Genomic DNA, 27,969 nt, shown 5'->3' with positions numbered 1-27,969 from the left:
TTGACCGGAGGGTGTCCTAAAGAGCTCATGGTATCCCCTGTGTGCCAAACATCTGATTAAGATGCTTAGTTCAATGTTGTCCTTGCTTGTGCTGCATGTAGTTTTTCCGCAAAGACAAATCTAATCGATGTTGGCCAAGAAAATCCAGTTTTTGACACTGCTGAGTTGGCGAACACGCTATTCCCCTGCTTATCTCATGTGAATTACACAGTCCTTTTGGGTTCTTATATCAATGACGCCCGCTTTGACACTGGTTAATCCAGCCATCACGGATGGTTGGCCGACATGTGGTCTCTGTGCTGAGAGTATAACGACGCAACATCACCTTATTAGTCGCTGATCTATTCTCTCCATTCGATTTTATTCCTGTGGAAGAAGCGTAGGGTTATTTTGAATCAGAAACAAATAGCACAAACTTTCCTACCCCCCGTATTTCCTCGCCTTTGAAGGCTCCCCTAACGTGCAAGTACACCCTCGTGTATCTGAGCTGCGAATAGCAGGTAAGCAATCCGTAGCCAATAAGGATCCTAAACTTTCTTCAGCTTACATACCGCTTGGTCCTTGGGTGCTTGAGCATTGTGCTGAAGTCACAGTACCGTCATCAATGACGTACATGCACGCTTACAAAGCGTCCCACAAGAAGAGCTTAATTGTTAAAGTCAATACAATTTCCTGTAAACACATAACTACTTACTACGTTATTCCTCTGGATGTGTAACAGAGACGTCCCTGTAAAGGACGAACAGACGCCATTATGTTTTCCGTGGCATCGGTGAGGAGAAAGATGTCTCCTGATTCTAAAACGGAAGACAGCAAGATTAAGGATCGTGACGTGAGCGACGATGATACTTGACCGATAGACCCCGAATTTTCGTTTGGTCCATTACCCTCAAGCTCTTTTGATGAAACTGAGTGAAAATCGACAGTCAAAAAGCCGACGACGACCAGTACCATAACAGATGACGCCGAGGGCGAAGATGAAGAGCGGAAAATGGAACAGTCCGAGGAGTAAATTTGCAAAGAAGCACCAGGACGGTGGAAGCGTCCCATAGATGACCTGTAGTCAATAGACAGGCTCTTTTTGCTCCATGGCTCTATGACCGAACCTGACTACCACGGTGACACAATGCACTAGTAGTAGGGTTAGGGTCAACAGAGTCGGATACGAGACATCCGGAATTCTAAAGTTTGTATGCCCAGGGTGCATTGTAGAAATTGGATGAATCGCTCAAGTTAGCCCATAAGCGGGCGATATCCTCTTTGCCCTTGCGTGATGATATCGGGATAAAAGGCCACTTGGGGAGGATCATATTGATAGCTTCGGAACCTGCTTATGCCTCAAATGTCTTTCTGCTCTATGCCGTCATTCTGCATTAATCCATAAGCTTCCGCCCCTCGTTCCGCCATTGCTGGTTTCGTCTGTGCTACGAACTAACCGTCATGCCACGAATATTCGCAGGAAGAAGAAAAGATTTGCACACTATCTTGGCCAGTCCAAATCACGTACATACTCACTGATAGAAAGCTCTGGCCACTACCGGATCATTCCGTCCGTCTGCTCTCCCTGTGCGCCTGCAGTGAAACAGTGCCCAGAACAAAAAAACTTGCTTCGCTGCCACGAGGCGTATGATTGTCGATGCTGTCCCGGCTACCATGGGACATGGCAGGATATGGACGATGACAATGCGGTGACAAGTCAACCTAATCTCTAGTACATGAACTATATCTGCATGAGGAAAAATCTATTTCTCACCCCCAAATCACCACATTCAATGCCAGGCCGCAAGGAAGATGCGTATCACGAAAATGCCGTCATCTACCATGGACCAGTAGAGCTGTGTTGGTTGAATGCTTTTCAAAATTCGATGAGAAGTGGATAATAAGCAACAACTAAGACCTGGTCGCGGCTCGTGATGCAAATCTATACCGCATTCCCTCACAAGGTCCTGCATTGACTCGGTGAATCATGGACAGTTGGCCAGGCATTCCATCTGTTCTTGTACACGTGTAATATTCCCACGGCAGCCGACGTATCCCCTTGACAGATCTTGAGCCTTGCGTCTTTTATTCGCTGTGCTTTTGGAGAAATAGTCCTCATGCCGTCCACTTGTCCTCGCCTTGAAACATGCAGTCATTATCATGATACGTCAGAGCAGTCGCCGAAGCCAGAGGAAAGATTCCGCGCCACATCGGAGGAAGAAATGGTCTGGTTTTGACCAATCAAGCGGACATAGACCATTCCCACACAAACGGCAAACCAGATAATCAGCTCGGGTTGGACGATGCTTACCGCCACTTGTTTTTGCAACATCACACAGCAAACGCGAAAATGCCCGGCCAAACAGTGACGTCACGACCGCCAACGCCCCGGAGCATTCGATGGTATAAATGGCGTTGCGAAGCCTTTCAGATTATTGTTCGACGTTGTGTAGGCAACACAGGCTTTCCATCCCTCCCTTGTTCGCGGCGGTGAAACAACCTGACTTCATAACTTCAAGGGCTGCTGTGCGTTTGCACTGACACACGACAACATGGTAAGTCGTCCAACTGCCGACATGCATAATACCAGTCATGTCTTGCCCTTTGACTCATCGGCGTTTAGGGGCTACCAGGGCCAAAAGGTGCGAGTCAAAGCGAAACTCACTTGCCACCTCATGCCCGTCCATCTGTTGTGTCAGTTCCCGTCACACCTGGCATAGGCAGAGAGTCGTACGACCAAGACTATTTCGAGAGGAACGCCCTGCAGTCACCAAGCACGACTCCAGGCACTGATTCCAAGGTGGCGGAATCTCCTACTATTTCTCGTAAAGATGCAAGGCCTGGCTCCTCCTCTGAGCGACGGAGACGACCGAAACAAAACTCGACATTGGATGGGAACATCATATCTGTCACATTTACAGTCCCGCATGTCTTGGAATATCGCCAAGGTTCGGACTGGGTACGCTTCCCCAACCCGCAGCACATTTTCGTTGGCATCAATAGCTGATGTAGACCACGTAAAGGAATTGCGGCGCTGCTACAACCGCTCGGCATTGTTGGACGCGCTTCACCATCTCTCTGATAATGGTCCTCACAACCACACTGTCGTGGCGTGGACGGGCGAGATTCGCCAGGCGGCCGACAGCAATGACGATGCCGTGTCTGACGACAATCTGCCCATAACTCCTTCGTCTACATCTATTTCTCTGGGGGGTAATGCGCGGATGCAAATAGCCCCCTCGAAAAACGTTTTTGTGACGCGCGCCGACCAGCTTCGGCTTGAGCAACAGCTACACGAAGATGACATCTCCATCGTGCCCGTCTGGCTTGCAGACGAAAACGACATGACGACGGAAGGCATACGATTGCATGACCAATCGAGATGGAGACGGTATGCGGAACACGATCTATGTGCTTTGCTGCATTATCGACAGCACCCACCTAGCGAGCCGTACTCCGAAGGAGTGAGATGGGCGGATTACTACCAAATGAGCCAACGATTTGTGCAGAGGGTCATCGAAACCTACCGGCCCGGGGACACCGTCATCATTCATGACTATTACCTGATGCTTCTACCTCTTCTCCTGCGCGAACGATGTCCCGATATAAGCGTCGCCTTCTACCTCCACACGCCTTTTCCTTCCAGCGAGCTAATCCGGTGTCTTGGCAGACGGCAAAGCATTCTCAATGGCATCCTCGGTTCCGACCTCGTTGTATTCCAGTCCTTCCACTACGCCCAGCACTTTGCAAACACGTGCGCCAGAATTCTCGGCCTGGAAGCCACCAGCCGAGCTGTCCAAACGGCGACGAGGCGTGTGCGAATCGAAGTGATACCAATGGGAATCAGCATCGCCACCGTCCACGCGCTTGCGTGGAAGGCCACCGCCACAGAAAAGTGCGCCCTGCTCAAACAGCAGCACGGCGGCAAGAAGATCATGGTCGCGTACGACCCCAAAGACCGACTGGGCGGCGTGGACAAGAAGTTGCTCGCCTTTGATCGCTTTCTCACCAAGTACCCCGAGTATCGAAACCGCGTCATCCTCATACAAGTCATGAGCCCGACGACAATGGAGGCCGACGATGCCCAAGAGGCCGACTACGCCACGGGCGTCGGGGAGCTCGTCGCCGAAGTCAACCGCAAGTATGGCTCGCTGGATTACATGCCCATCCAGCTGCAATCCCAGAATCTTAGCGTCGACGAGTACTTTGCCCTGCTGCGGTCGGGGGACGTTGCGCTCTTTACGAGCGTTCGCGACGGCATGAGCACGACGAGCTTGGAGTACGTCGTGTGTCAGGGGGACGGCCATGGGCCAGTTATTATATCCGAGTTTAGCGGGACGGCGAGCACCCTCAAGGAGGCTCTTCACATTAATCCCTGGGATACGGATGGGGTCGCGGACGAGATTTACAGGGCGTTGAAAATGTCTGAGGAGGAGCGGCGAGATATCCACGCGGCGGTGTATAAGCGTGTTGCGGAGCGTGATGTGCGGCACTGGGCGACGACTTTGCTGCGCCGTTTGAAAAGGGCTGTTGGGGCCCGCGACTCGACGCATTTTGGGGCCAATGGTCTTGCTGATATTGGTGAGAGGTAGATTCGCAGACGAGTGTGTACGAGCAGTCCACCTATTGTAGTTGAGGTATTATGAATGAATGGAGAGGCTGGGTGGATGAATACATCGGAATACTACTGGACATGAAATCGAGGACGAGCCGCTCGTAGCGGAGGCATCATCCGCTGATAATATGTATTTGACTATTTTCGGGCTATGAGTGTTGCTATGTGACACAGTTAACTAGTTCCAGGGGGTGTATAGCATTTTATAAAGGTGTCGATTACCGCTCGAAATGTTTGCCAAAAGCCTCCTCTCGAGAAGCCTTGTCCAATATTCTTTGGATTTAGCTACGACACAGCTCATTGCCAATTACTGGTTGGTTCTTGAAAATTACTATAAATGCATCCCAAACGATAGGGTTGCGAATGTATTGGCTAAACGTTCTGCTCTATGGAATAGACTTAGATACAGTAAGGAGAGCCATTGATAGTCGTGCAAGAGTTGTCCCTCTGCTGGCAGTAGTTATTGGTAATGCACTGCATACTATTAGCATTTTTCTTGGCCAAGATACTTGCTGTACACGTCACTTACGCGTCCATTCGGGTCACCGATGGCAATGGCACAACCATTGCACAGACGGTTACCATTCTGGTCGTTGACACTGACACATTGCGTTTTTCCTGAATAGAAAAGAGGACGTTAGCAGAAATCTTGAGCACATGCCCTGCGTCTGGTCTCGTTTACCAGGAGTGCAGCCCTGGGCTACCGAAGAGAAGAGGGCAGCGGTAACAACTGTGGCAAGCACGGAGAACTGCATATTGAATTTTTCACGTCTCAGGAGAGAGAAAGTAATCGATTGAATAGAGTAGTTGTGAGGATGGATCGTGGAGCAATGGATGCTGAGTTTGAAACCTCAACGATTGCGGATATAGCAGTCTTTTTATATTCAGAGGCTGAACGCTGGTTTTCCCTCGACTTTACGACGCCGACGAACCGAGGTGGAATGACTTGGCAACTTTGACTAATGTTGGCTGACCAACAACCCAACTGCTCCTGTTGGTTTAGGGAGCCCAGGGTTACATTCGTGATGCACGACCAGCTACAAGTTGCATCGAGTCACAAGCCCTTGGTTCGATTTTCTTGAGTGAGAGATTGGAAATGTTTGGGGTATTCCAAGTCTGCGACCAATCCAGCAGACGATTACTTCTCATACAGGGTTGTACGAGGTCAAAATGAGGGGCTCATGGCCATCGGCATAAGCAAAGAACCTTGACCTGGCAGACGGTCTGCATAAGAAGTGGTGTGTGTAGTGACTGAGACTGACGTGAGACTAGAGTTGATAACTAACAAAAAACCCTCATGTATCACTAGCTCGGAATCTTGAAGTTGTCGGCATTTAGCACATGTCCGCCGCGTACTCCGTGGAATTAAATAACATGATGAATATATGCACTATCTGCACGTATCTCCCATAGACGGCAAGGTTTCCTGGTATTTTTCCTTACCAAAACTGTGTTTCCTGGTCGCATGATCCGTAAAACATGCCCGCCAACTACCCCTTGAAATCCTGCATTGGTTATAACATGCCGGTTCCATCCATGTCCTGTTCGGGAGCTCGGCTACGTCACCGTTGAATCGTCTCAACAATGCAACGGCCCTCTACCCCGCAGACTAAGCAATACGTCTAACCCGAATAGAGACAAGTGTGCTGTTATTATCAAAGACTCCCGCTGGGTGTATAACAATTCCGGAATCGAGCTCGCTTCTGGCTGCTTGGTTAAGTAACGGTCAGGTATAGTAAGCGGGATTTGGCAATTATAAACTCTCAGCGCAATTCAAGAGACAACTTATTTGGGCTAGGTATTGGTTCATAGTTGACATGAGATTGAAAATAAAAAGGATTCAATACGAAATTACAACCGAGCCTTGCTAGAGTCTCACGAACATGTTCTAGATACATAGAGTGGGCACGGCATCTTTCGCCTACCATGCACGTCTCGTTTAAACACACGGTAGGCCTCGACATCACTGGCGCCCGAGCTCGTCAAGGATTGGGAACAGTGGGGGCGTTGCTGACACCGTCCATTGTTTTCACTTAAACAGGCTTGTTTATAGGTCGGAGGATGAATTTGGGGAGACATCACTACCGCAAATGTCAAGGGCTTCATAAACCCGGAATCTCCGGCGATAAGCAGTCACGTTTTGAATGCTAGTTGCGGTTTGAACAAACAGCCTTCCAGGGCTACTTGGCTTAATGAAAAATCGAAAAGCTTACATGGATTAGTCTGTAGTTGATCATTGGCTTATTAAACCCGTTACTCGTCCACTTGGTCGCTGACGGGTAAGCCTGCGATGAGAGGTCATTTTTAGGACATCTGCCAACTTTGTTGGTGAGGGAAAAGAGACAAGGTATTTCCTCCCTCTTGCAGGTCTCGTTCTCCTGGTCCATTTCCACTAGATTTGTAGCGAATCTTTTCGATGTCAATGGCTGCACCACAATCTCTAAAGCAATAGATACCAAGCCAACTGCTTATCTGTAATGGGAGATCCCGTGGAGCCAGCGCTGCATGTAATTGCGGCTTTGTCGGCGTTAGCACTGCTATCGGAGCAGTCATGTCGAAACCAGCCGACAGGAACTTTGGAGACGTGCAGTAGCGCCTTCTAATCTGACATGCTCAATAAACAGCCAGCTTTCAAATGCAGACCGTCACATCAAAGTTCTTCGACGTAGTGTACTATGTTATGCTGTCAGCGCGATTACGACGACTGTGCCTGCAACGCGGCGATACCCATATTGAGGATCCCGAATCGGGTACATCTGCAAGGCGTCTCACCCATCTAACCAGCAGCGGGTGACATGTACTAGGAAGTCGCTCATCCTATAAGGGCGGAGGCATAGGCGATAGTAGTCGTGAGCCCGGTGTCATTGACTTTGGCCGCACCAGGATTGGATGCGGGAAACTGGTTAGGGTTAGGGTTATGTTTTGTACAAAGAGGACATGGATGGCCCAGGGACAAAACGTCCTGGTTTACTTGTAGATTACCAATCAAAATATAGCTCACGGCCTCACAATGAGATTAGTTGACCAAAATTCAGCTCTCTCTCTCCAGTATTCCACAGCCGACACCTAACATATATGGATGCACGACCAAGAAGATGTGAGCAACCTACGCGCGCCGATATACGCCAAGTGTAGTCAACGCATGCATCATTACTCTCCGTGCCCATATCCACCCCAGTCCTATAAGAAATATTGATCAATAATACCACGACAAAGGTCCAAGCACCGGAAACGCCACAAGAATCCCGGCGTCTCCACATGAACCCCGTCAAGTTTGGACATCCTCCCGCTCGACATGTCATGAGGACATTCCTCCCCAACCGCACCCATAGCCCGAGGCCGCTCTGTCCAAGCACAACAACCACATACATCCCATGAGTAGCGACAAGCCAAGACGAAAACCTGTCACCACCGCCCCCAAGAGCGCAAAGCGGTTCCAGGTCCCCCGCGCCTGCCAACGCTGCAAGTCCCTCCGCCGAGGATGCGAAGAGCGCCGCCCCTGCAGCCGCTGCGTGCGCGCCGGCGCAGCAGATGACTGTGTCCAAGCTGGCCCGTCGGATCCGTCCCAGACGCCGTCGTCGCCCTCGGGCCCGGAATGGGCGCAGGTGGCCGCCGTCGCGGGCAACCCAACCCTGGTGTCCAAGTGCGCGGCGCTCTTCTTCGAGCACTGCTTCCCTACCATACCCATCCTGACGCCCTCGTACATCAGCCGCCTGCAGCAGAAAGCAGCCGCGGACTCAGGCCCGCCCGAGGCGTCGGTCCTGCTGGCCGCCCTCTGCGCCTACGTCCTGCTGCACGTCGACGAGCCGCCGGGCGTCCTGCCACGCCGTGACGGCCACTACGGGACGTGGTTGCTGGACACGGCCTCGGCGGCGTACCGGGCGTCCTGTTGGCATCTCCCACCCTCCCTGGACACATGCCTCCTCAGCTTCTTCCTCTACGCGGGGCAGACGCGGCTGTCGAGGCATACCCAGACGCTGCTGTTCCTCCGGCAGGCCACGGCCCTGTGGGATCTAGCCAAGGACCGGCGGCCGCCCGCGGGGACAGACACGGACACGGACACGGCACGGGAGCAGAGGACGCTGCTGGACAGGCTGTTCTGGGTCCTGCTGGCCTCGGAGCGCTCGCACGCCATCCGCTACGGCCGCTCCATCACGCTGCATGTCACGCCGGACGCGCCGGATCTAGACGCACACAGGGACTCGTCCCCGGGGCTCTGGAGCCTGGCGGCGCTGTTCCGGCCCATCGACTCGGCCTTCATGGCCGTCGTGAACCGCGAGGCGGCTCAATCTTCGTCGGCCTCTCCCGCGATGCTGGATGCCGCGGAGCGGTGCGTCAACGCCGCGGTGCCCGCGCGGTTCCCCTTCCGGGACGTGCAAAAGGCCAACCTGCGCATCACGCAGCTGTGGCTGCGCATCGTCATCTGGCAGCTCCGCCTGCGGCTGGGCCAGCTCACCGACGTGTCGCACCGGCGCAGCCTGACGTACCGGTATCCGCTGGACGTGGCGAGGGAGCTTGTCCTCTCGACGCGCGACCTTGCCACGCGTGCCATGGCCGTCCATGGCGTCGGCCTGACGGAGAAGTTGTTTGATATCGCGTCGGCCGTGGTGGACGTCATGGCGGGCATCCCGCAGGCGCCGAGGCTGCCGCATACAGGGGTGGAAGGGCCGCCCGAGGATGATTTGGCCTATATACGCGGCTTGGTGGTGCGGCTGCCCGGCGGGAAGGACGTCTACGACGGCTTGTTGGAGAGACACCTTGAGCAAGCGCTGCAAAGTCCGCTGCAGAGCCAGGTGCTGCCAGGTCAGGGACTTGACGAATCACCAAGATGAAGGTCGAGACGGGCTCGAGGTGACATGGGAGACAAATCATATCACGTTGGCAAAGTACGCCTCCCCAAGAGAAAAAGTCGTGTTTCTATATATATATATATATGCCTCTACACATGGTGCTTCTCCTCACTAGCATATGGATCAACATGCGTCTTTGCAAACTTGCGCGCCGGCACGCCCCTTTCAAACAGCTCATCCAGCTCCGCATACGTCCGTCCCTTGGGCTCAGGCAATCGGAAAAAGACCCAGACCACGGAAAGCAGACAGCTGCCGGCCCAGAAAAACGCCGTCCTGGCACCCCAGTTCCACGCAGTCGAACTCAGCTGATAATTGGTCATGACGTTCACAAAGATGTTGCTCGCGTTGTACGCGGCTCTCGCCAGCACAATCGTCTTGTTCTTCAGCCGCGTGCTCGACAGCTCAGAAACGAGCGAATACGTCACCGGTCCCACGGTAAAGTCGTACACAAACGTAAAGATGATGAGCATTGCGCCAATCGCCCACACCGAGTTGTTATCCGCCGAGAAGGACAGGCAGCCCACAACGACGAGGAGCGCGAACTGGCAGCACAAACCGCCAAAGTGAATCTTGCGCCGACCGACACGGCTCATCAGGAGCCAGGAGCCAGCTGTGCCCACCATGCCCAGCGCATACTGGCCCATGGACAGCGAGAAGCTGTTTTGGGGGTCCATGCCCGCCTGCGTGAGGAAGTAGGAGAAGTAGCCCATGAGGTTCTGCCCGCCCAGCGTCTGCACGAGCCAGATGCCGATGACGATTTCGGAGCGACGCAGGTCCACGCCCTTGAAGCAGTCGACGTAGCTGACCCCTTCTTTCAGCTGGCGCTCCTTTTCATTGGTGTGCTCGATGAGGGCCAGTGCGGCGTCGGGGTTGAATGTTGTGTGAGAAGGAGATGTGAGGCGCAGGAGAGATGCCTTTGCGGAAGCGCGGTCGTTTTTGCGCATGTGCCACCAGGGGGATCTGCGTATGCATATCAGCAGGGGGGATTGGCAAGATCAAGCAACATGGTTTTTTGGGAGGTGTCAGATGATAATGGGGGAAGCATGGGCACATAATTTCTGTACAGATTCGTCCTTGACAAGAAAAGGGGGGAAAGCTGTACAATATACCGAAGCAGATATATCAAAACGACTTACTCTGGAGCAAACAACACGCCGGCAAGAATGGGAACAGGCCATACCCACTGCACCGCAAAGGGAATCCTATATGCCCACTCGTCTGTACGTCCATTGGACCCCTTGTTGACGGCTGCGGCAAAGAACTGTCCAATAACCCAGCACATGTTGATAAAGGTGGTCAGATAGGGGCGCAGCACAACTGGCGCAACCTCGGATGCGTATGCCGGTGTTATACTTTGAAACGCGCCCCAAGGAATGCCTATTATCCTTATTAGTCTAAAATAGAGAAAGAAAGAAATGGCACATAAACGGCAATGCAAAAGGTCAAGCATATGCAAGTCACCCGCAACATTGTCATAAAAAGAAGACTTGAACTTACCACACAACACCTCCCCTGCCACCAGGACCCCGACACTCGGCGCAAATACCAACACAAACACAAATGCAATCATCAGGGCCAAAAACAGGACCATGCTCTTCTTATACCCCCATCTATCAACCGTCCACCCCGCAAGGATCAAGCCAATGATCTCGCCTGCCCTCGCGCCGTTGGACAAACCGGACTGCCAGGCAGCACTGACGGTATATTTCTTGGTGGAAGGGTTGTACGTGCCGTATTTGCGATTGAACGGCTGCGAGGCGTACAGGTTCCCCAGCAGGGCGAGGTCGTAACCTTCCATAATGAGGGTGGACGAGAGGAGGACCGACCAGAGGATGGCTTTGGGGTAGAGACGGAGGGCGGTGCCAAGGGACATGGATTGTTCCGCGATGGCGCCAGACTTGGCTTCTGCTATGAGGCTAGATTTGGGGTCATAGTCGCCATCTTGGTGATGCTTGTGGTATTGGGGGCCCTGGACCTCAATGTCCGTGGATGATGGATCGTGAGCCGCCATGATGAAAGCTGACGGAGCAACAGGGGAGTATAATGAGGGTATTCAGTGGACCAGAGTGTAAGCCAACTCCATGGTGATGAATGTAACGTTGGCGGCAGCATGAACCCTTTTTATCCTTTCTCTGGAGTGACAAGTTGATGAATAGTGGAGAAGCCTCGTGGTTTTTTTTTTACTACTCTCCCGGCCCATGGGGAAATAGTCGTGTGGGGTGCATCGCCTGTTGAGAATCTCGCAGCTGGGGTTGACAACGTCTAACAGGAGACTCCGCGTGATGCGGCTGGTGATATGGAGAGGGGCGGAGTTGCACGGAGTTGTGGTGATGCTGTGGAGGCAGAGTGCGGAGTCTCCGCGCGCAAGACATCCTGTTGAGGAAATTATGAGAAATATGCTTCTATTTCGAGCGGAGAGCCCGCCATAGCGGGAGCCAAGGTCGACAAGGATGCGGAACGAATGTTCAACAACGTGCCTGACCATGGTGAAAATTACAAATATATTGGATCAAGGCGCACGAGAGACGAATCTTCTTTCAACTCGGTTCAAAGCCATTTTTTGCCCTCTTCCAACCTCAACCAGGAGGTCACTTTGAGCAATCGACATGGGTGCTTTCATTCGCCATGAGACGCCCTACTGGAAAGAGGCGACCTTTTACCAGGTCTATCCAGCTTCCTTCAAGGACTCCAACAATGACGGCTGGGGAGACCTTCCCGGTCTCATCTCCAAGCTGGACTACATATGCGATCTAGGCGTTGATGTGGTTTGGGTTTCTCCCATTTTCGAGTCGCCCCAGAAAGACATGGGATATGATGTTTCCGACTACCAGGCCATCTACGCACCTTACGGCACGGTACAAGATGTTGACACACTTGTGAAGGAGTGCCATTCGAGGCACATGAAAGTCATCCTAGACCTAGTGGTTAACCATACCTCGTCTGAGCACCCGTGGTTCAAAGAATCGCGGTCATCAAAAAGTAGCCCCAAGCGGGACTGGTACATTTGGAAACCAGCGCGGTACGACAAGAATGGTATCAGACACCCTCCTACCAATTGGCGTGGGTACTTTGCAAGCTCAACCTGGACATGGGACGAGACAACGCAGGAGTACTACCTCCATTTGTATGCCGCCGATCAGCCGGACCTCAACTGGGAAAATAAGGAGTGTCGAGAGGCCATCTATGACGAAACCATGCGCTTTTGGCTTGATCGCGGGGTTGACGGATTCCGCATCGACACGGTGAACAAGTATTCGAAGCGACAAGATTTTGCCGATGCGCCGATTACGGATCCTAGTTCTGAGCATCAACCAGCCCCGGAGATGTGGTGCAATGGCCCTAGAATACACGAGTTCATCAACGAGATGAACCGCAAGGTATTGGCTCCATACAATGCCGTTTCTGTGGGAGAGCTATCCTTGACTCCGCACCCGTCTCAGGTTGTCCCATATGTGTCTGCCGCGGCTCAAGAACTCGACATGGTTTTTGAGTTTTCCGTGATCCGTCTTGGAACGGGCGATGGTTTCGGTGCAAAATATATCTACAACCCATACCCTCTCACCAAACTCAAGGACCTCACACAAACATGGCAGTCGTTTATCGAGGGCACAGATGCTTGGGCAACTGCCTTTATAGAAAACCATGACAACGGCCGAGCCATATCGCGATTTGGAAATGCTTCCACTCGCGAAAAGTGGCTATCGTCTGGCAAGACCATTGCTCTATGGCAAGCCACTCTTACTGGGTCGCTTTTCATATACCAAGGGCAAGAGATTGGCATGGTGAATATGCCAAGGACCTGGGGCATCGAAGAATACAAGGATATCGAGAGTCGCAACTTTTACGCCGAGGCAGCCGCGTCGGGTAGTGACGAAAGGGCGCGAGACACCATGAAGGGTCTGCAGATTTTGGCAAGAGACCACTCCAGAATCCCCTTTCAATGGGACAGCTCACCCCATGCTGGATTCACCGACAGCGGGAGGCCTTGGATGCGAGTGCACGACGATTACCAGTCGGTCAATGCCTCGCAGCAAATTGAAGACCCGCAGTCGATACTAAACTTTTACAAGGCCGTCTTGAAGATGAGGAAGGAGTATCGCGATATCTTCATCCACGGAACCTTCCAGCTGATTGACGCAGAAGACGAGAAGATTTTTGCCTATGTCAAAACATCTAGCCAGCGGGTCAATGAGCGCGGACATCTTGCAAAGGCAGTCGTGGTGCTGAATATGAGCGACGAAGAACATGAATGTCCCAGTCTACGAGAGTCGCTGAAGGCCAGCGAGGACGAGTGGCGGTGTTTGATCAGTACAGAAACAGGGATTGCGGGGAGCAAAGCGGATAGATGCTCATTGATTGGTGCTTGGCATGGGCGCGTGTATATCAATTTTAGCGATTATCAATAAGTTGGTGATCTCAGAGTTGAGCCTCGGGCTAAGCGGCCTGCATTTCGCCTCAAATCCTTCGTCGATTCATATTGTGTGTTTCGGGAGCCTCCCTCGTGACGTCTCATACCCCAGGCCGCAGATTCTTGAAGGGGTCTAGATGCACAGGCACTGGCCCTGAAGTTTGGAGCTAACATTGAATGCGCCCTTCCAGCCACAGACAGCCGGGCAGCTAGCTTGATCCTTCGTTGCGGGTTGGCTCCATCTTGTTTTCCCAGAAGCTTCCCCAGATGCCCGGGAGGTTGGTTTGATCCGGCCCACTAGCCCGATGTGAGTTCGACGGCTATACGACGTTTGGCAGTCATATCCGACGGCATTTCTAATTGGCCCGGTGCGTTGATGAATGGTTACTGGCGAAAGCCGAGCAGCATTGGCTGTTGTGTTGTTCAGTAGAAGCAATCAATGGAATCGTGTGGGAGCGGTCACCTGTGTAGGAACGGCTAGTGCTTTCGAAGAACTTGTTTCGAACAAACTGGCAAAGCCCATGAGGAGCCGTGTGGTGAGGCAGTTGGCAATCGGAGATTTTGATTCCGGGAATTCGCTGATGATTCGTCGGCATGCTGCCACCGCGGCTGAAGCCACTGGCTGCCACGGGCTGCCACTCAGGCCATCTTCAATTATTCGGTTGGTCAATAGCACCGCTGCATGGCAGGGACCATGAATCGCGCAAGAGCCATTTGGCGTCAATAGCTCGCCCGGAGCAAAGTCAGCCATTTGAAATACCAGCATTTGTCGATGCCGCGCCGCCACTGCAGGTTGGTACCCCTGGGGCGCCAACTTGGTAACCTGGTAGCTGGGTTTGCTGGTGTTTTGTTGGCCTGCTCTCTGTATGTACGGAGTACTCGGCAGCTTTTGGCACTGACCGCCTGTGGCAATTTACTTCCTGGAAGCGTCATAGCTCATGGCTGCCCCGAGCAAACCAAGCCAGCCAATGTTAGATGTTAGTTAAATGTCAGATGTTGGACGCTGTACTCCGTACGTTGGATCTCTGCGCTTCGGAAATCACTGCCGAGCCAAAACCGACAGATGACTTTGTGTCGTGTTTGCCTGAGAATTTGACAAATGACGCGGGTACAAAAAGAAAAGGCAAGCCGGGCGAAGACGGGCGAGACGAAATATTCCAGTTCCCAGAGAGCCAGAATCACCACGAAGATGTCAACGAGCCAGACGCGAGGTTCATATTCAATATCCAGGTAAATCCGGAGTAAAACGGGTCGATGGCTGGGCACAGAGCACGGTGCAGAAGCGGGGCATGCTTGGAGTTGAGAGAAGCACAGGTCACTTACTTGGTCTAGAGCGAGGAAGGAACGAGCCTGTTCATGCCTGTCCGACTCCCAACTCTTCGTCGCAGCACCACGTGCATCTTTCATCTATCTCCCATCTCCCGTCTCCAGTGTCCCCTCTGCCGTCTTCCATTGCTTCATGCAATATCCTACCTTTTTGTTGGCCATCCCTGTCTGCAAACATTAAAGTTGGCCGGTGGCTGAGTTGGCTTCTTCTCTCGTGGGCACCCAAGCAAGTATGTAGCAATGGTGGCACATCTCCACAAACCCAATGCCATGTCTCGCTGGCCCTGGCATCTTGAATAACCCTGCTAAAATGAACTGTCAGTTTTTTTTTTTGCGACGCTGCCAAATTGCGGTGATGCCACTGCCGACCAACTTCGCACTCACCCATGCATTAGTCAGTTTTCTACATGGTGCCGTTACACATGGGCAAGGTTTTGGACCCAGCCTGTCTTGACATGCCCCTGTCGTGTGGCTAGCCGAGTTCTGTGCGTTGACATGAGATCGCTTTGGCGCCCGGGGAAGCTGGGGATAGCTGCGGGATCTTCATCTGAAGCCGCAACTTCGCTCGGTGAACAAGACGTGCAACGACAATGGATCCCCAGCCGCATTTCAAGTTTGACGTCCAGACGGAGCAAGGGACGTGATGCTGTCCCACACCTCGTACGGAGTACTCCGTACAGCACACTGGTCCGATCCGAAGACATTCCAAATACGCAGTAAAATTAGTCCCAAACAGAAACAAAACCAGTCTCGACCACTGATCGTACATGTCAAATTTTGGTCAACTCTCGGCCCATTTCGATATTGGACCCCCGCCCATCCGAGGGCTCATTTCAAGTCATCAGCTGGGATCGCACCGGCGAAATGGTGGCGCAAGCCAGGGTCAGTTCAGGTGCGCCGCCGACTGGTTAAAGTCTTCAAGGCTCCAGAGGGTGGCGAGAAAGGCGCTGACCACTTTCATGGTGAACGGTTGAACGGCAAACGGGTACTCCGCAGATAGAGCTCAAAGAGCAAACCAGAGTCAAGTGGGAAAACATTGGTAACACAAGCAGCCAAAGCTGTGGCCGTCGGGTATCCGTGTGTTTTATTAATTGGCCAACCCTACCAACATACCGGCAACGACTGCTACTAATGCTTCCCACCTCGCATCATATGTGTCTCGCTTTTGTGCATCATTGATTCCGGTGCAGACTCTTCGCCACATGCCTGGTTGACGGGGGCTTTGCAGCGGCCAAGCTGCGAGGCTTTGTTGTCCCTTTAATTATCCCCCTTGGGTATCCTTTTGCTTCCAACCGCCCAGCATCTCGAGCATGCTTGTTCTGCCAGACCGTGGTGGCAACTTCGCAGACGAAACGACAGCTTCTGCTAACAACGAGGAACACCGACTGCATAATCGCCGTACGCCGTATAGCTCACCACCAACAAGCCGCCAAACTACTGTATACAAGTCGACGGAAACCAACTTTCACCGCTAAGCCCAAGTATGCAACTTCTCCTCGTGTCATGGGTTATTCAGGCAACCCGGGAACTGGTCCCGTAGACCATGGTGATGCGATTTATGCCATAGTGGCATTTGTGGCACTGGCCCTGTATAATGCCATTGAGCTCAACGTCATCATCTTTTCCTCGTTTCGACGATTCAGTGGTCTTTACTTCTGGAGCTTTCTGGCCGCCACTAATGGTATTATACCACACTCGATCGGTTTCCTCCTGAAAAATGTCATCGGGTCGCACAATTATGGCATATACATTACCCTCGTCGCCATCGGCTGGGTACCAATGGTTACCGGTCAATCATTGGTCCTTTACTCTCGACTTCATTTAATATTCTGGAACCAACTCTACCTTCGGCTGGTCCTTGGCATGATTATCGTCAATGCCTTTATCCTCCATACACCCATTATTATTCTGATGTACGGGTCAAACAGGTCGCCCAATAACTCGTGGGTGCATCCCTACCTCATTTACGAAAAGATCCAAGTCACCATGTTCTTCCTACAAGAACTCATAATATCGGCGATATATATCAAATGTTGCTTTTCATTTTTCGATGTTCAAGACAGCTTGTATGGGGACGGGGTGCGCAGGATGCGCCGCCACTTGCTGTGGGTCAATGTTCTCGTTATACTTCTTGATATCCCCATTTTGTGTCTGGAGTACGCGGATTACTACGATATGCAAACGGCATACAAGGCATTCGTGTATAGCGTCAAGTTGAAGTTGGAGTTTAGGATATTGAATAGGTTGGTGGAAATGACAAACGAGAGGCACAGCGTGGATCCGTTCCGGGATAGCTCGAGCTTGCAGATTGAGCATGTATCGTCGGCGTCTACGGCGTGTCAATCCCGAGGTGGCAATGTATCATGATGTATGACTATCTAAGCATGTTAGAGCAGTGTTTGTGTATTCGACTAGGGTGTGAGCGTGAGCACCAGCAACACATGCCATCCACCGAGTTCATTGACAGTCGATCTTGTCCGCATTTGTGCCAATGTCTCAAATCATGATGGGAGTTTTGTTGTGACAAGAACTATATAAAACGTGACACTAGCTTCACATATCTTTGGAGGTCTCGAAAAACCGCAGGCTAATCAGCATGCAACATTGCAAGTCTAGTCATGTTACAAGAGGACCACGTTGATCAGCCACCCTTTGTGCGTTCCAAACACTCTGTGCAAAGGGGCAAATTTTCAGATGCACTACGAGATCCTCCATTTAACATTTAACCGATTATATCACGTCTTACTCTATTGACACTCTTGTTTTCTGTGGCTAGCGTGGCGGCTAGTCTCGATTCATTGCGGGAACTCGCCGAAACACCATTTTGCACTATCCCAACATGGCTACCCTACGACTTGCCTTGGCCAAGCTTTTGCTAACCTAGATTCCCGAAGAAGCACCCGATATGTGTAGCCTGTTCCTAATTCTTTCCGGGCAGACCAACGTACAAATGCAATATGAGCATGGCTTTATCAGAGAAATATTCGAGTTCAAGAGCGGTATGGATTGAGTCTTGTGCAATTACTCTCATATTTTGCGGTCTGCCGTACTTGAAGGTCATATATTAACTGACTAATATTTGGAAGTATTGCCCACCTGTAAACTCTGGATCACTTTCCTATTCAAGCCCGAGTAGGGAAGATACTTTGTTGTGCCGATCTTTTTGCCTAGTCTGTGCATTTACCTAGGATAGCTAACGGTATGAATTATATCGAGGCTAGTTAACGTCTGGTGTCTCATGACTTGCCTCCCGAGACACAGAAGTTACCAGAAACCATGCTGGAGAATAGGGACACGACTTCTCACGGTCACTCACCACCATCTCGACAGTGTTAGCTGGGAGGTGATGACAAGAAACCAGCCTCGTTCACGGCTCTTTTCCGCTTCTACATTACTTCTATGCTCGTTGAATACCGCTCTTGCTCAAGAAGGTGTAAACCACGGAGTAACAGTCTCAAGAGAAGAGGATAATTACCATCACGTATACGGGTTGTGACCACGGATGTACGCGAGTAATAGCCGTGGTGCTTGACATTATGCGCATTCGCATTTTCGCATTTGACAATGGCTTGAATCTGCCGAAATATACACAACTGCATACGAGTTTTTGACGGAGGTTTTGGCAAGATGATACTTGGAATACGGTGCCTCTAACATCCTAACAAGGCGTCGACATTACAAACAATGATGAATTACAGAATAGTAAATCCAATAGGATCATACCAGCATTTCTTATCCAATTTCGTAATCATGGCTCGGACACATCCCCTTGCCTTTCTCACAAGTATTCCACGCCATGTCATCGCCCTTCTCTCAAGCACATGAAAGATGTAATATCCGGACTGAGATTCTTGTCCGCCACGATGGAACTGAAATGAACAGAGGAGCTATTACAATCTGCAGCATTGCAGCAGTGGCAAACAGCCATTATGAGAAGCTAATAAACTCATGCCCATCCTTCAAACAAAGTGCACTCTCGCGTCAAACCAGGTTCCTGCACATGCAAGGCGTACTGTGCCAACGCTAGACAAGCCTAGATGGCCAGAACAAACGCACCCAAAGCACCAAGGGCGACAGCCCCCTTTCTGCCCGCACCAGCGGTGACGACGGGAGGGCCAGTGGCACCGGCAGTGCCGTTGGTCGAAGGCGTGGTGCCCGTCAGAGTGCCTACAGCAGTGGAAGAAGCAGACAGCGTGCTGACAGGCTCGGCCCCAGACGTATCTGTAGGCTCAGAAAGGGTCGAGGACGGAGTTGAAGTTGGCCGTGCAGGCAGGGTAGCCGTCTTGGTGCTTGGCGGAGGAAGAACGCTCAAGGAGACGGTAGCGCCACACTCCTCGAGAGACTGCCCGTTCTCGCAGCACCCGGCGTTGGTGCAGTAGAAGCCCTTGGGGCAGTATTCTTGACATGTGTGTTAGTAGTAAGTACGGCTGTCAGAAACAGCAATCCACGGAGGGGAAAGGGGGACGTACTGCCGTTGGAGCAGCACGAGTCTCCTCTGCTGGGATTGTAGCAGGTAGGAAAGGCAATACACTCGACGAAGCCGACTCCGCAGGAGCGCTCGCAGGTGTATGGGGCGGGAACGGGCTTGCAAAACTGCAACTGCCGCTCGAAGACGTTCCTCAAGGCCATCGAGGTAGCTGAAGATCCGGCCTGGAGGGCGGCCGACGCCGAGGGGACGGCAGCAAGGGCGAGGACAGCAAGGAGTTGCATGGTGAATAGCGAGTTCAGTAGACTTTGGAAGATAGCGACAGACTTGTAGAAAGAAAGCTCGGTGTGTTGGGGAGCGAGCAAAGAATCTCGGGTTGGAACCTGCACGCCCGACTTATAAAGGATGGCTCGGGCATTGGCTGATGCCAACCATCACAGCAATTAACACGCCCTACATCCACCGCGGCAGTTGGGTACGGGCCTTTGCAACGCAGCTTGGTCCATGTAGTTGCATATACGGCGACTTTACGAGCATGGTGTTGTTTTTTCTCGATCCAATCAGACTTCCTGGTACCTGGAAAGGGCTGAAGTAGCCACCCTTCTCTAGCATACCCTCGCCAACCATACACGTGTGGCGTCATCCTGTAATTTGGGAGCTGAGAAAAATCGTGAAGAGGCTCGAAGATGTCTGGCCTGCGTTCTTGGTGACGAAGCCAGGCTGAAGGGACTTGCCTGGCTGTCAAGGATGAGAGTTGAACGCGCAACTGCCGTACTTGCAACAGAGGCGGGGGGTTGTGAATGAGACAAGTCGACAATGCTGAAAAGTTGCGGAACAAAGTTCCCAAAATGACACCATTCATGAAAACTAGACAAATGGATATTTCACTAGGCTACTGCTGAGTTTGCCCGGCCATTCAGCCAAGGGGCGAAGCAAGCTGGGCGTGTAAGATACAAATTACCCAGTGTTTAGGATAACCAACAAGGTCTCCATGTACGCAAATAGTAATACATACTTTGTGGAGCGATAGTCGAGTGGCTTGCATGTTATCCCTGGCAGCATAACAGCTTACGACGTCGCTGAGTATAACTAGGGCTGGAGTTGGTGCGGCTACCCTTGGCCATTGTATTTTTTCTCACGAGCAAGTTTCGGCCGTTCTCTGCATATTGCCTTCCGCGACGTGAACTGGTCGGCATTTGCTCGAATACTCGAGCAGCGCACTGGGCCATCTGCCGAATGAACTGGTTGGAGGACGGGGGACAGTAAATGTATACTTGGGTATACATGGCCCCGATGGCCAATGTTGTTCTTCTTTCCGAGCTCTATTCACCATTTAGGGACCACCATCAGCTAGATACCAAACAATCCGACTACAAGACGATCTATCCATTAGGAAGCCTGCGAAGGAATGCAGCTTGCTCCAGTCGTCGTAAGATGTGGCCTCTTTACCGCGGCGTTTGAGCACTGGAGTTGGTTCTTAATACACCTAAAACGGGAGTTGGAAACAGCGTCACAAGAAACGAATACGATATTTATTTAAAACTGAAAGGGTTGCAGGTGTTCGGGACTGGTTCAAGAAGCGTACTGCCCACAAACCAGCACACTCTCACAGACCATAATCACCATGAGCCATGGCAGTACCAACCCTAAACATAGTGATTTATTCCACCAATGAAGCAATCAATCGACCATGTCCGGGAGTGTGTCTTCTCACGTCACCATCCAAAGACCAGAACCCCTTCGTGCCCGAGAAGGTGGGCGGCCACTAAGAAGGCGATCTAGTCAAGCAGCACCGACACAGGCGGTTACATGTATAAGCCGCAGACGACATGAGGTGTATCAGGGAGTTGTCGAGTTGTCCCGACGTAGATACTAGGTTACAAAGGCCGTGAGCGATGCAAATCCACGTTGCACTGCATCGCCATCCATGGTCAACCCCGGTCTCCAGCGGCACAAGAGCGAGCCGGGGATACCCAATCCTTTGGATCTTGCTCGAGTTTCGTCTCTCAGAAGACATCTCCCCTCCGAGAGACCAGCGGCCGGTCGCAACGCTGAAAACTGCCAATATACGGAGTTATTCCCGGCACGCCAAGCGAACGGGCCAAGATGGCTCTCGGCACACAGAAGCAGAGCTCTAGGCGTCGCATAATACTTGGACTCATGGCATTTGGCTCGAAGCCAGAATTCGGCGCACGTCTGGTATAACCCAGCTTGGCGCGTTCAACGAGAACTGCGCCGAAAAGGTCCTGGCCTCAGTAGAGACCAGTCTCGCGGAGCTGTGCACCGACACTGCCGATGTGAGGGCATGTACAACATCATTACGCGCAACATCGACACCGAGGTCTCCGCGGCCTGCCGCAGATACGGGCTCGACATCAATTGTCACCAGACTCGCCGTCGGCGGGGGGCTCTTCTCCGGCAACATCGGGCAGGGCGTCACGCCGGAAGACGGCCGACTATTGGTATGGCGATGTTGCGTTTACGTATGGCCCGATTCATACGCTCTTTGGGCCGGGTGCAAAGTGATGAGCCGGAGAGTCGTCACCGCCGTCGTTGTATCCTTCAAGTCGGTCACGGTGCTCTTTTCAGAAAAATGTTTCTGTTTCTGCGTTGGAGGTGGGATTCTTGTTGTGGAATCAACGCGCCTCATATTTCACGACGTGTCCAATACTCCAAGATGCGTATTTGCAAAGTTCTGCCGCCAGTTGAATCATCAGCAATGCCGGTTTGAACTCCGAATATCTCTCGGTAGAAAACGCCCCTCTAAACTCAAAGTCCCGGTTATCATCGTGAATAAAACAAACAGTCACGTCGCGTCCCTCAAAACTCCAACATGCACAACAAACCCATCCCTCCCCAACCCGCCCAACAACTCCCCCTTCACCCTCCAAACACGAAACCCGTCCATAAACGCACTCAACCACAGTCTAAAAACCTCGTCATTCCTCAGCTGCTGCGCAACAACGCACACACACGCCGCCCCGTCCCCGCCGTCATCGACCTCCCTCCCCCTCAGGGCACATACATCCACGCACGTCTGCACAAACGGCCCCGCCAGCGCATAATTGTACACACAGTCCGCCGCGAGCACCACATCAAACGACGAACCCGGCGCCGCAAGCCCCGGCGTCACCTCGTCCTGCTCCCAGTCCAGCGGCCGAAAGTGCACATCCCCCTCCGCCTGCACAGATTTAGCCCTGGATCTCGACCTTCCCGCGGGCGCCCGATTCGCAGACAAGTTCTGCTCCACGAGTTTCTGCACATAGCCCTGGTCAGACAGGACGTAGCGCGATATTCTCGGCGCCACGGCAAGCGCGTTGAGCGGCGAGATGCCGCATCCCAGCTCGAGGACGGTGGACGACGGCGCGAGGATGCCGCTCGTGAAGAGGGGGTTTGTCGGCGACGACAGCCACTCGGCGAAGAGGGGGGCGACTTTCCACAGCACTGTGAGTGGTATTAGTTGATTTGCCATCCGTGGGCGCGGCGCAATGGCACGGCCAGGTCTGCGAAGAGGGGACACGTACCGGCGCCCGTTGTGCCCCCGGCCCTCGTGGACCCCAGCACCGTTGGGCTCTGGTGGATAGTCAGATCTCTGTCGGCGAGAGTGATTTCGAGACTGGTGGCCTTGGGGTCGATGAAGCCCAGGTTCTGGGAGGGAATGGCATTCGAGTATAAGAGGAATGTCTCTGGGGAGGCGAGGGGGTGGGGGTTAGTTGAAGCCCGGGAGTGGGACGACTGGAGACGAACCTTCGTCTGCGTCTTTGATTTCCTCCTCAAGGAAGGGGAGGAGGTCCTCGAAGGGCATCGTGGCATTTCTCAAGGCTGTCGCCCAGACATGTCGCCAGGTCGAGGTGATGATGGCCTGTGAGAATCTGAGGGGTCAGGTCGACGGTTAAATTCGTTCAGTCACGTCAAGCGCCCCACCGCTTCAACTGCGCTGATTGATAAGAAAAGAAAGGCCCATTCAGCTGGGATGAAGCTGTTAAAGGTTGCACGTGGCAAAAGATGCTCCGGAATTTCACCAGTCATACATGCTTTCACTTGACTGCGAGTGCACAGTGAGACGTGCCGATTCACGCCCTTGGGTAATCGACAACACGTGTGTGGTCCTAGCGTAATTTCATAAAAAGACATGGCACTGTTGTTCATAATAATAAAAAGGAAATGATGAGAGGCATCTGACATCTTCTGTGCTTCCAATGCATCCATGCAATTGCGTATCCCGCGCTTTCCATACACCGTTTCGTTCCCACTCTCGCCAACTACACCAACCCATCGTACAAGGACAAGGCTGACACAATCGTCTCATCGCGTTTGCTCCCCTCCTTGAATTCTTGCATATCCAAAGACCCGTTCTCGTCCTTGTCCATCATGCGGAAAATCTTGCGTACACGCTTCTCTGGGGTATCTTCGTCTTCGGGCAGTTTGACCATGGAGCCGACCTAAATGGTGTCAGAAACGCATCTTTACGCCAGCAGCGTGCACTGTCCACATTACCATCTTGTAGATTGCCTCTACGATTTGTAGCATCTCGTCATAACTAATCTTGCCGTCGCCGTCTATGTCGTATAGCTGGAATGCCCAATCTAGTTTGTCTTCCATCTTTCCCCGGCTGGTAACACTCAAGGCACAGATGAACTCTTTAAAGTCAATGCTCCCAGACTTGTCGCTGTCGAAAACATTGAAGACGTAGTCGGCAAACGAGGTGGGGTCGCCGAATGGGAAGAATTGCCGGTAAATCTTCTGGAACTCCTCCTTGCTCAGCATGCCCGAGGGGCAGTCCTTCAGGAAGCCTGAGCCTGGTATTAGTGATGTGTCTCAAGCTATCGAATCATGTCTCACGTCCGCAGGCAGACACGCCCATGGCTGTGCATAACGTGGCACGCAGCCGCGGCATCAAAGTCAAGGTCGCGGGGGAGGGGGAGGGGCAGTTCCGTCTGTACGCACCCTTGTACCACTGCTGAAGCTCCTTCTTGTCAAAGTGCGTCGAGTTCTGGAGCTCGGTGAGCTGCTCCTGCGAGAGCTTCGACTGCCTGTAGGCCGGAGGACATGGTTAGCTCGTGTGATGGGTCGAGTGCGTGTTGGGTGGCGGATGTTTCGGCAACAGATGGGCTGCCAAGACAGTTTCGGCATGAAAAAGGGTGCTAACGCTCCATGGCAAATAGAAACAGGCAATAGCCAGGAAGTAGCTGGAGATGGCTTACGATTTGCCCATAGTTCTCTGGATGTGCGTCGCGTTGTGTATGTGTTGTTTGTCGTCGCGATACAAGTGGCGGGGTCGAGGAGCGACGGGCGCCGATGACTGCTGGCGCAACGGCAGACGGTGTATGCCGTTGTTCGGACGGAGCAAGCGACCCTTGGGGAGATGCGTCGAGATGTGTAGGCGCGAAGACTTGGCCGGGGCGAGGGTACGTTGGGCGTGAGAGAGGGAGAGCGAGAGCTGTCGGCGTAATCGGCGATGTTGGAATTCGGTAATCAGGGCGACGGCGCGGAGGAGGATGAATTGCGGCAGCGTTTGGGCGCGGGGAAGGGGGTATGAAGAGACGACGTCGTGTAGGGGATATGTGAGGACGCTCTTTGCATACAAATAGACAGTTGAAGAAGTGTAGAAAGTGATCAGCGATGTGTAGGGATGCCAAGGGCAGAGGTGAGTAAATCTACTTAGAGGCGAGGGCGTTAAGTATCCATATCGGAGAAGGGACTGGAAACATACCTGGCCGCAGTGGACGAGGGAGGAGGCGGGCAGGGGCCACGCATTGCTGGTAGCGAGTCGCACAGCGAATTGACACTCAACGTCAGAACAAGGCACGAACAAGCACCGCGCCGGCGGGCGGCTCTAGAATGTCACGCGGCGAATCAATGGCTCTGCCCCGGCTGGAAGGGTGGGGACGGGGCCCGTGGGAGCTTGAGAGTCTGCAGACTGACTGACAATGGACCTCTTTGACTTTTACTGTTGTTTCTCCAGTTCCTCAGATAAATACAAGCTGTATGCAGGTCGGCCCGGGCAGGGAGATGGATGGCCTCCCTTCACAAAGAGCTGCACAAGTGTTATGCGTCTGTGTCGTTGCGTTTCGCATCCTAGCACATGGATGTTTCAGCCTGTGAAACCCGCCCGTGATGATAAATCTCCTACTGGACTTTGTGCGGCAAGCTAGCAAAGCCGGCTTTGTACGACGGAACCAACCTACTGTAGTCGGTGAGAAGTGTCCAATTCAAGAGGCAGCCGAAGCCGATTCGACGACAAGGCCATCGCGATGACGCGGAACATTCAACACAGACCGAGAACACAGGGCTTCCGCAGGCAGGACTAAGCTGAAGGAAGGCACGACTGCGCCAGGCGGCTCTTGCCTCGCCACCAGGCCGCCACTTGAAAGGTTCAATGTTTGATGGCCGTAACCGTGGGACCGTCATGCCTTTCAAGCTCGCGCGTGAGCCGCATCTGCGTCCATCAATCGATGTCGCCATCTGCATCTCCAACTTTGTCCGCCTGCAACCAGACACATCCACCACATCCGCCCGTCACAACCCGGCTCTCCCTGTCGCCAGCACGTTCCTGTCTGCCGCACAGCAACGAGCCGCCCAAGATTACCGAACTCGACGCCGATCCGGCCGCAGATATCAAACCCCAAGATGACAAACCATCATTGGCTTCGATTTCCCCAGCCCATCTCCACCCTCAAGTCCAATCTGACGATGCGCATGTGCATCGAAGTCTTGCACAGCCCCCTCCATCGCGCTCAGCCCACCCTAAGCGAACATGGCCTCAGCTCAATCCGGTAGGTCCAGGAAACATGTCAGCGGCAAGGCTAAGTGCAGATCATATTAAAATACTCCGCCTTGTACTAGTATTGTCTGCTCTTTTTCCATTCTAACTGCAAATCATTAGCAGTTGAGGCAGCGTGCCCTATCAAGGCAGCGTGTAGCCCTAGTCTCGCTCAAATCTTACTATTGACGCATTATTACACCGCCACAAACGACATCATAGCACCAGCAAAACCAACTCCATTCCAATCAAATGACAGTTTCTTTGGCATCGACGACATATGACATTCCGCAAGCCTCTACCACGACTGGTATTTCCTTTCCTCAACCAAACGCCTGCAAGCCGCGGAATCGGCGAAAATTGCGCCCAGACCCCTTCCATATACGTCATGTCGTGAAAGATAGTCACCAGTGGCGCAAGCTTCGTCTACAACGCCGTTCAGCACCTCTACAACCCAAATATCAGGTCAAAGATCCAAACCAAGCCACCCGATCACACTTGTCCTCGTACTTGGCCAGACCAACAAACGGATCAATCTCATTATGCAAATAACTCTGAAAGCAGGCATAAGCCCATCCACAATGCCCTGTAGTTTCTCCAAGCAAGCACGCCATCCAGATAGCTCCAGTACGTGACAAGGCCATCGTGAAACTCGGCATGTTTAGCCACGTTCCCGTTCACCAAGCCTGGCACGCCCGTTTTCTCATTCATCCCAGGAAAGACAACCTCCCCGCCGTCGTCGTGGCCCTCCAGCATCAGCGCCCACTGGTACGCAAAATTGGCAAAGTCGGCCTTGTCCCGAGCCGTACCATCGGCGGACACATTAACGGCTTGGTTGTAGACGGCATTGGCGCCGCGGAGGATGCAGCTGGGTATTTGAAGCCGGTGAGCCCCTTCCCCTTCCATGACCTCGTGGTCGGTATTTATTTCTTCACACGTGCGATGAATGGCGGTATACCTCGTCTCCGGACTTGGGGGGGTGGATGAGTTTAACCCAGGGTTTCAAATTGCCTCGCATTCTTGTCTGGATTGCAATGGCGATACCTCGACGAGAAATGAATTAGTTAGAATTCCGATATGTTAGCTAAATAAGCGTATTTGAATACTGGAAGCCTCCACAGCTGGCTGAATCTCAAGCCATATCAGCCGCAACAACACGCACTCGTCCACGCGCTTCGGGTCGCCTCGAATACCGAACCCGCCAGTTTCATCCATTCGGCAACACGAACCGTTTCGCAAGCTCAAGACAGAATCGGAATCCAGCCAGCCAGCCAGCCAAGCTGTTATGCTGGTCCTAGGGCTGAGTTGGCTTCGCTCCAATAGCATGATTGGACTTGACAGCTCGTACCTGGTGAAATACCCGTCCGTGGGTGTTGAGGAGTTCACCCGACGTCGCTGACCTCCGTCTACCAACATCAAAGTTCCGTGCTGTGACGAATCCACGCCCACGGCAGCGGGAACAGGCACCAAGAATGCTCGGCCGGCTCATACATAAATACTCCATTCAGCGTAGCTAATGCAACAGTTGATGTGCGCCATACACATGCCCAGTCAGCCATCATGATATCTAACCCAGCCACCCACCAAGTACTCCCAGCCAAG

At 52.6% G+C, this 27,969-nt stretch overlaps 9 protein-coding genes across 9 annotated transcripts; 4 read left to right on the top strand and 5 right to left on the bottom strand.

Moving 5' to 3' along the window:
- Positions 1-2,810: 2,810 nt before the first annotated feature.
- On the top strand, positions 2,811-4,571 carry MAA_07955 (glycosyltransferase family 20; the record flags this gene model as incomplete). The annotated part of the gene is made up of 1 exon (XM_007825953.2): positions 2,811-4,571. The coding sequence occupies one exon, from the start codon at positions 2,811-2,813 to the stop codon at positions 4,569-4,571; it is 1,761 nt and encodes a 586-aa protein (XP_007824144.2).
- A 422-nt stretch (positions 4,572-4,993) lies between these two features.
- MAA_10866 (uncharacterized protein) lies at positions 4,994-5,349 on the bottom strand (the record flags this gene model as incomplete). Its single annotated transcript, XM_011412785.1, has 3 exons — positions 4,994-5,068; positions 5,124-5,212; positions 5,277-5,349. The coding sequence occupies 3 exons, from the start codon at positions 5,347-5,349 to the stop codon at positions 4,994-4,996; spliced, it is 237 nt and encodes a 78-aa protein (XP_011411087.1).
- Positions 5,350-7,968: 2,619 nt separating this feature from the next.
- MAA_07956 (Zn(2)-C6 fungal-type DNA-binding domain protein) lies at positions 7,969-9,426 on the top strand (the record flags this gene model as incomplete). The annotated part of the gene is made up of 1 exon (XM_007825954.1): positions 7,969-9,426. One exon carries the CDS (start codon positions 7,969-7,971, stop codon positions 9,424-9,426), a length of 1,458 nt encoding a protein of 485 aa, XP_007824145.1.
- Positions 9,427-9,533: 107 nt separating this feature from the next.
- MAA_07957 (sugar transporter) lies at positions 9,534-11,455 on the bottom strand (the record flags this gene model as incomplete). The annotated part of the gene is made up of 3 exons (XM_007825955.1): positions 9,534-10,404; positions 10,581-10,821; positions 10,942-11,455. 3 exons carry the CDS (start codon positions 11,453-11,455, stop codon positions 9,534-9,536), a joined length of 1,626 nt encoding a protein of 541 aa, XP_007824146.1.
- Positions 11,456-12,050: 595 nt separating this feature from the next.
- On the top strand, positions 12,051-13,850 carry MAA_07958 (alpha-glucosidase; the record flags this gene model as incomplete). The annotated part of the gene is made up of 1 exon (XM_007825956.1): positions 12,051-13,850. The coding sequence occupies one exon, from the start codon at positions 12,051-12,053 to the stop codon at positions 13,848-13,850; it is 1,800 nt and encodes a 599-aa protein (XP_007824147.1).
- A 2,831-nt stretch (positions 13,851-16,681) lies between these two features.
- Positions 16,682-17,545, top strand: MAA_07959 (uncharacterized protein; the record flags this gene model as incomplete). Its single annotated transcript, XM_007825957.1, has 1 exon — positions 16,682-17,545. One exon carries the CDS (start codon positions 16,682-16,684, stop codon positions 17,543-17,545), a length of 864 nt encoding a protein of 287 aa, XP_007824148.1.
- A 1,666-nt stretch (positions 17,546-19,211) lies between these two features.
- On the bottom strand, positions 19,212-19,888 carry MAA_07960 (proline-rich antigen 3; the record flags this gene model as incomplete). The annotated part of the gene is made up of 2 exons (XM_007825958.1): positions 19,212-19,576; positions 19,648-19,888. The coding sequence occupies 2 exons, from the start codon at positions 19,886-19,888 to the stop codon at positions 19,212-19,214; spliced, it is 606 nt and encodes a 201-aa protein (XP_007824149.1).
- Positions 19,889-22,410: 2,522 nt separating this feature from the next.
- MAA_10865 (Rhodanese-like protein) lies at positions 22,411-23,409 on the bottom strand (the record flags this gene model as incomplete). Its single annotated transcript, XM_011412784.1, has 2 exons — positions 22,411-23,048; positions 23,352-23,409. The coding sequence occupies 2 exons, from the start codon at positions 23,407-23,409 to the stop codon at positions 22,411-22,413; spliced, it is 696 nt and encodes a 231-aa protein (XP_011411086.1).
- A 457-nt stretch (positions 23,410-23,866) lies between these two features.
- MAA_10864 (Anaphase-promoting complex, subunit CDC26) lies at positions 23,867-25,361 on the bottom strand (the record flags this gene model as incomplete). The annotated part of the gene is made up of 5 exons (XM_011412783.1): positions 23,867-24,046; positions 24,102-24,403; positions 24,552-24,637; positions 24,809-25,261; positions 25,318-25,361. The coding sequence occupies 5 exons, from the start codon at positions 25,359-25,361 to the stop codon at positions 23,867-23,869; spliced, it is 1,065 nt and encodes a 354-aa protein (XP_011411085.1).
- Positions 25,362-27,969: the final 2,608 nt, after the last annotated feature.

This window comes from Metarhizium robertsii (genome assembly GCF_000187425.2).
Source record: "Metarhizium robertsii ARSEF 23 chromosome Unknown MAA_Scf_2, whole genome shotgun sequence".
Lineage (NCBI taxonomy): Eukaryota > Fungi > Ascomycota > Sordariomycetes > Hypocreales > Clavicipitaceae > Metarhizium > Metarhizium robertsii.
Note: the sequence above shows the minus strand (reverse complement) of the source record. Positions and strands in the feature narration are given on the sequence as shown.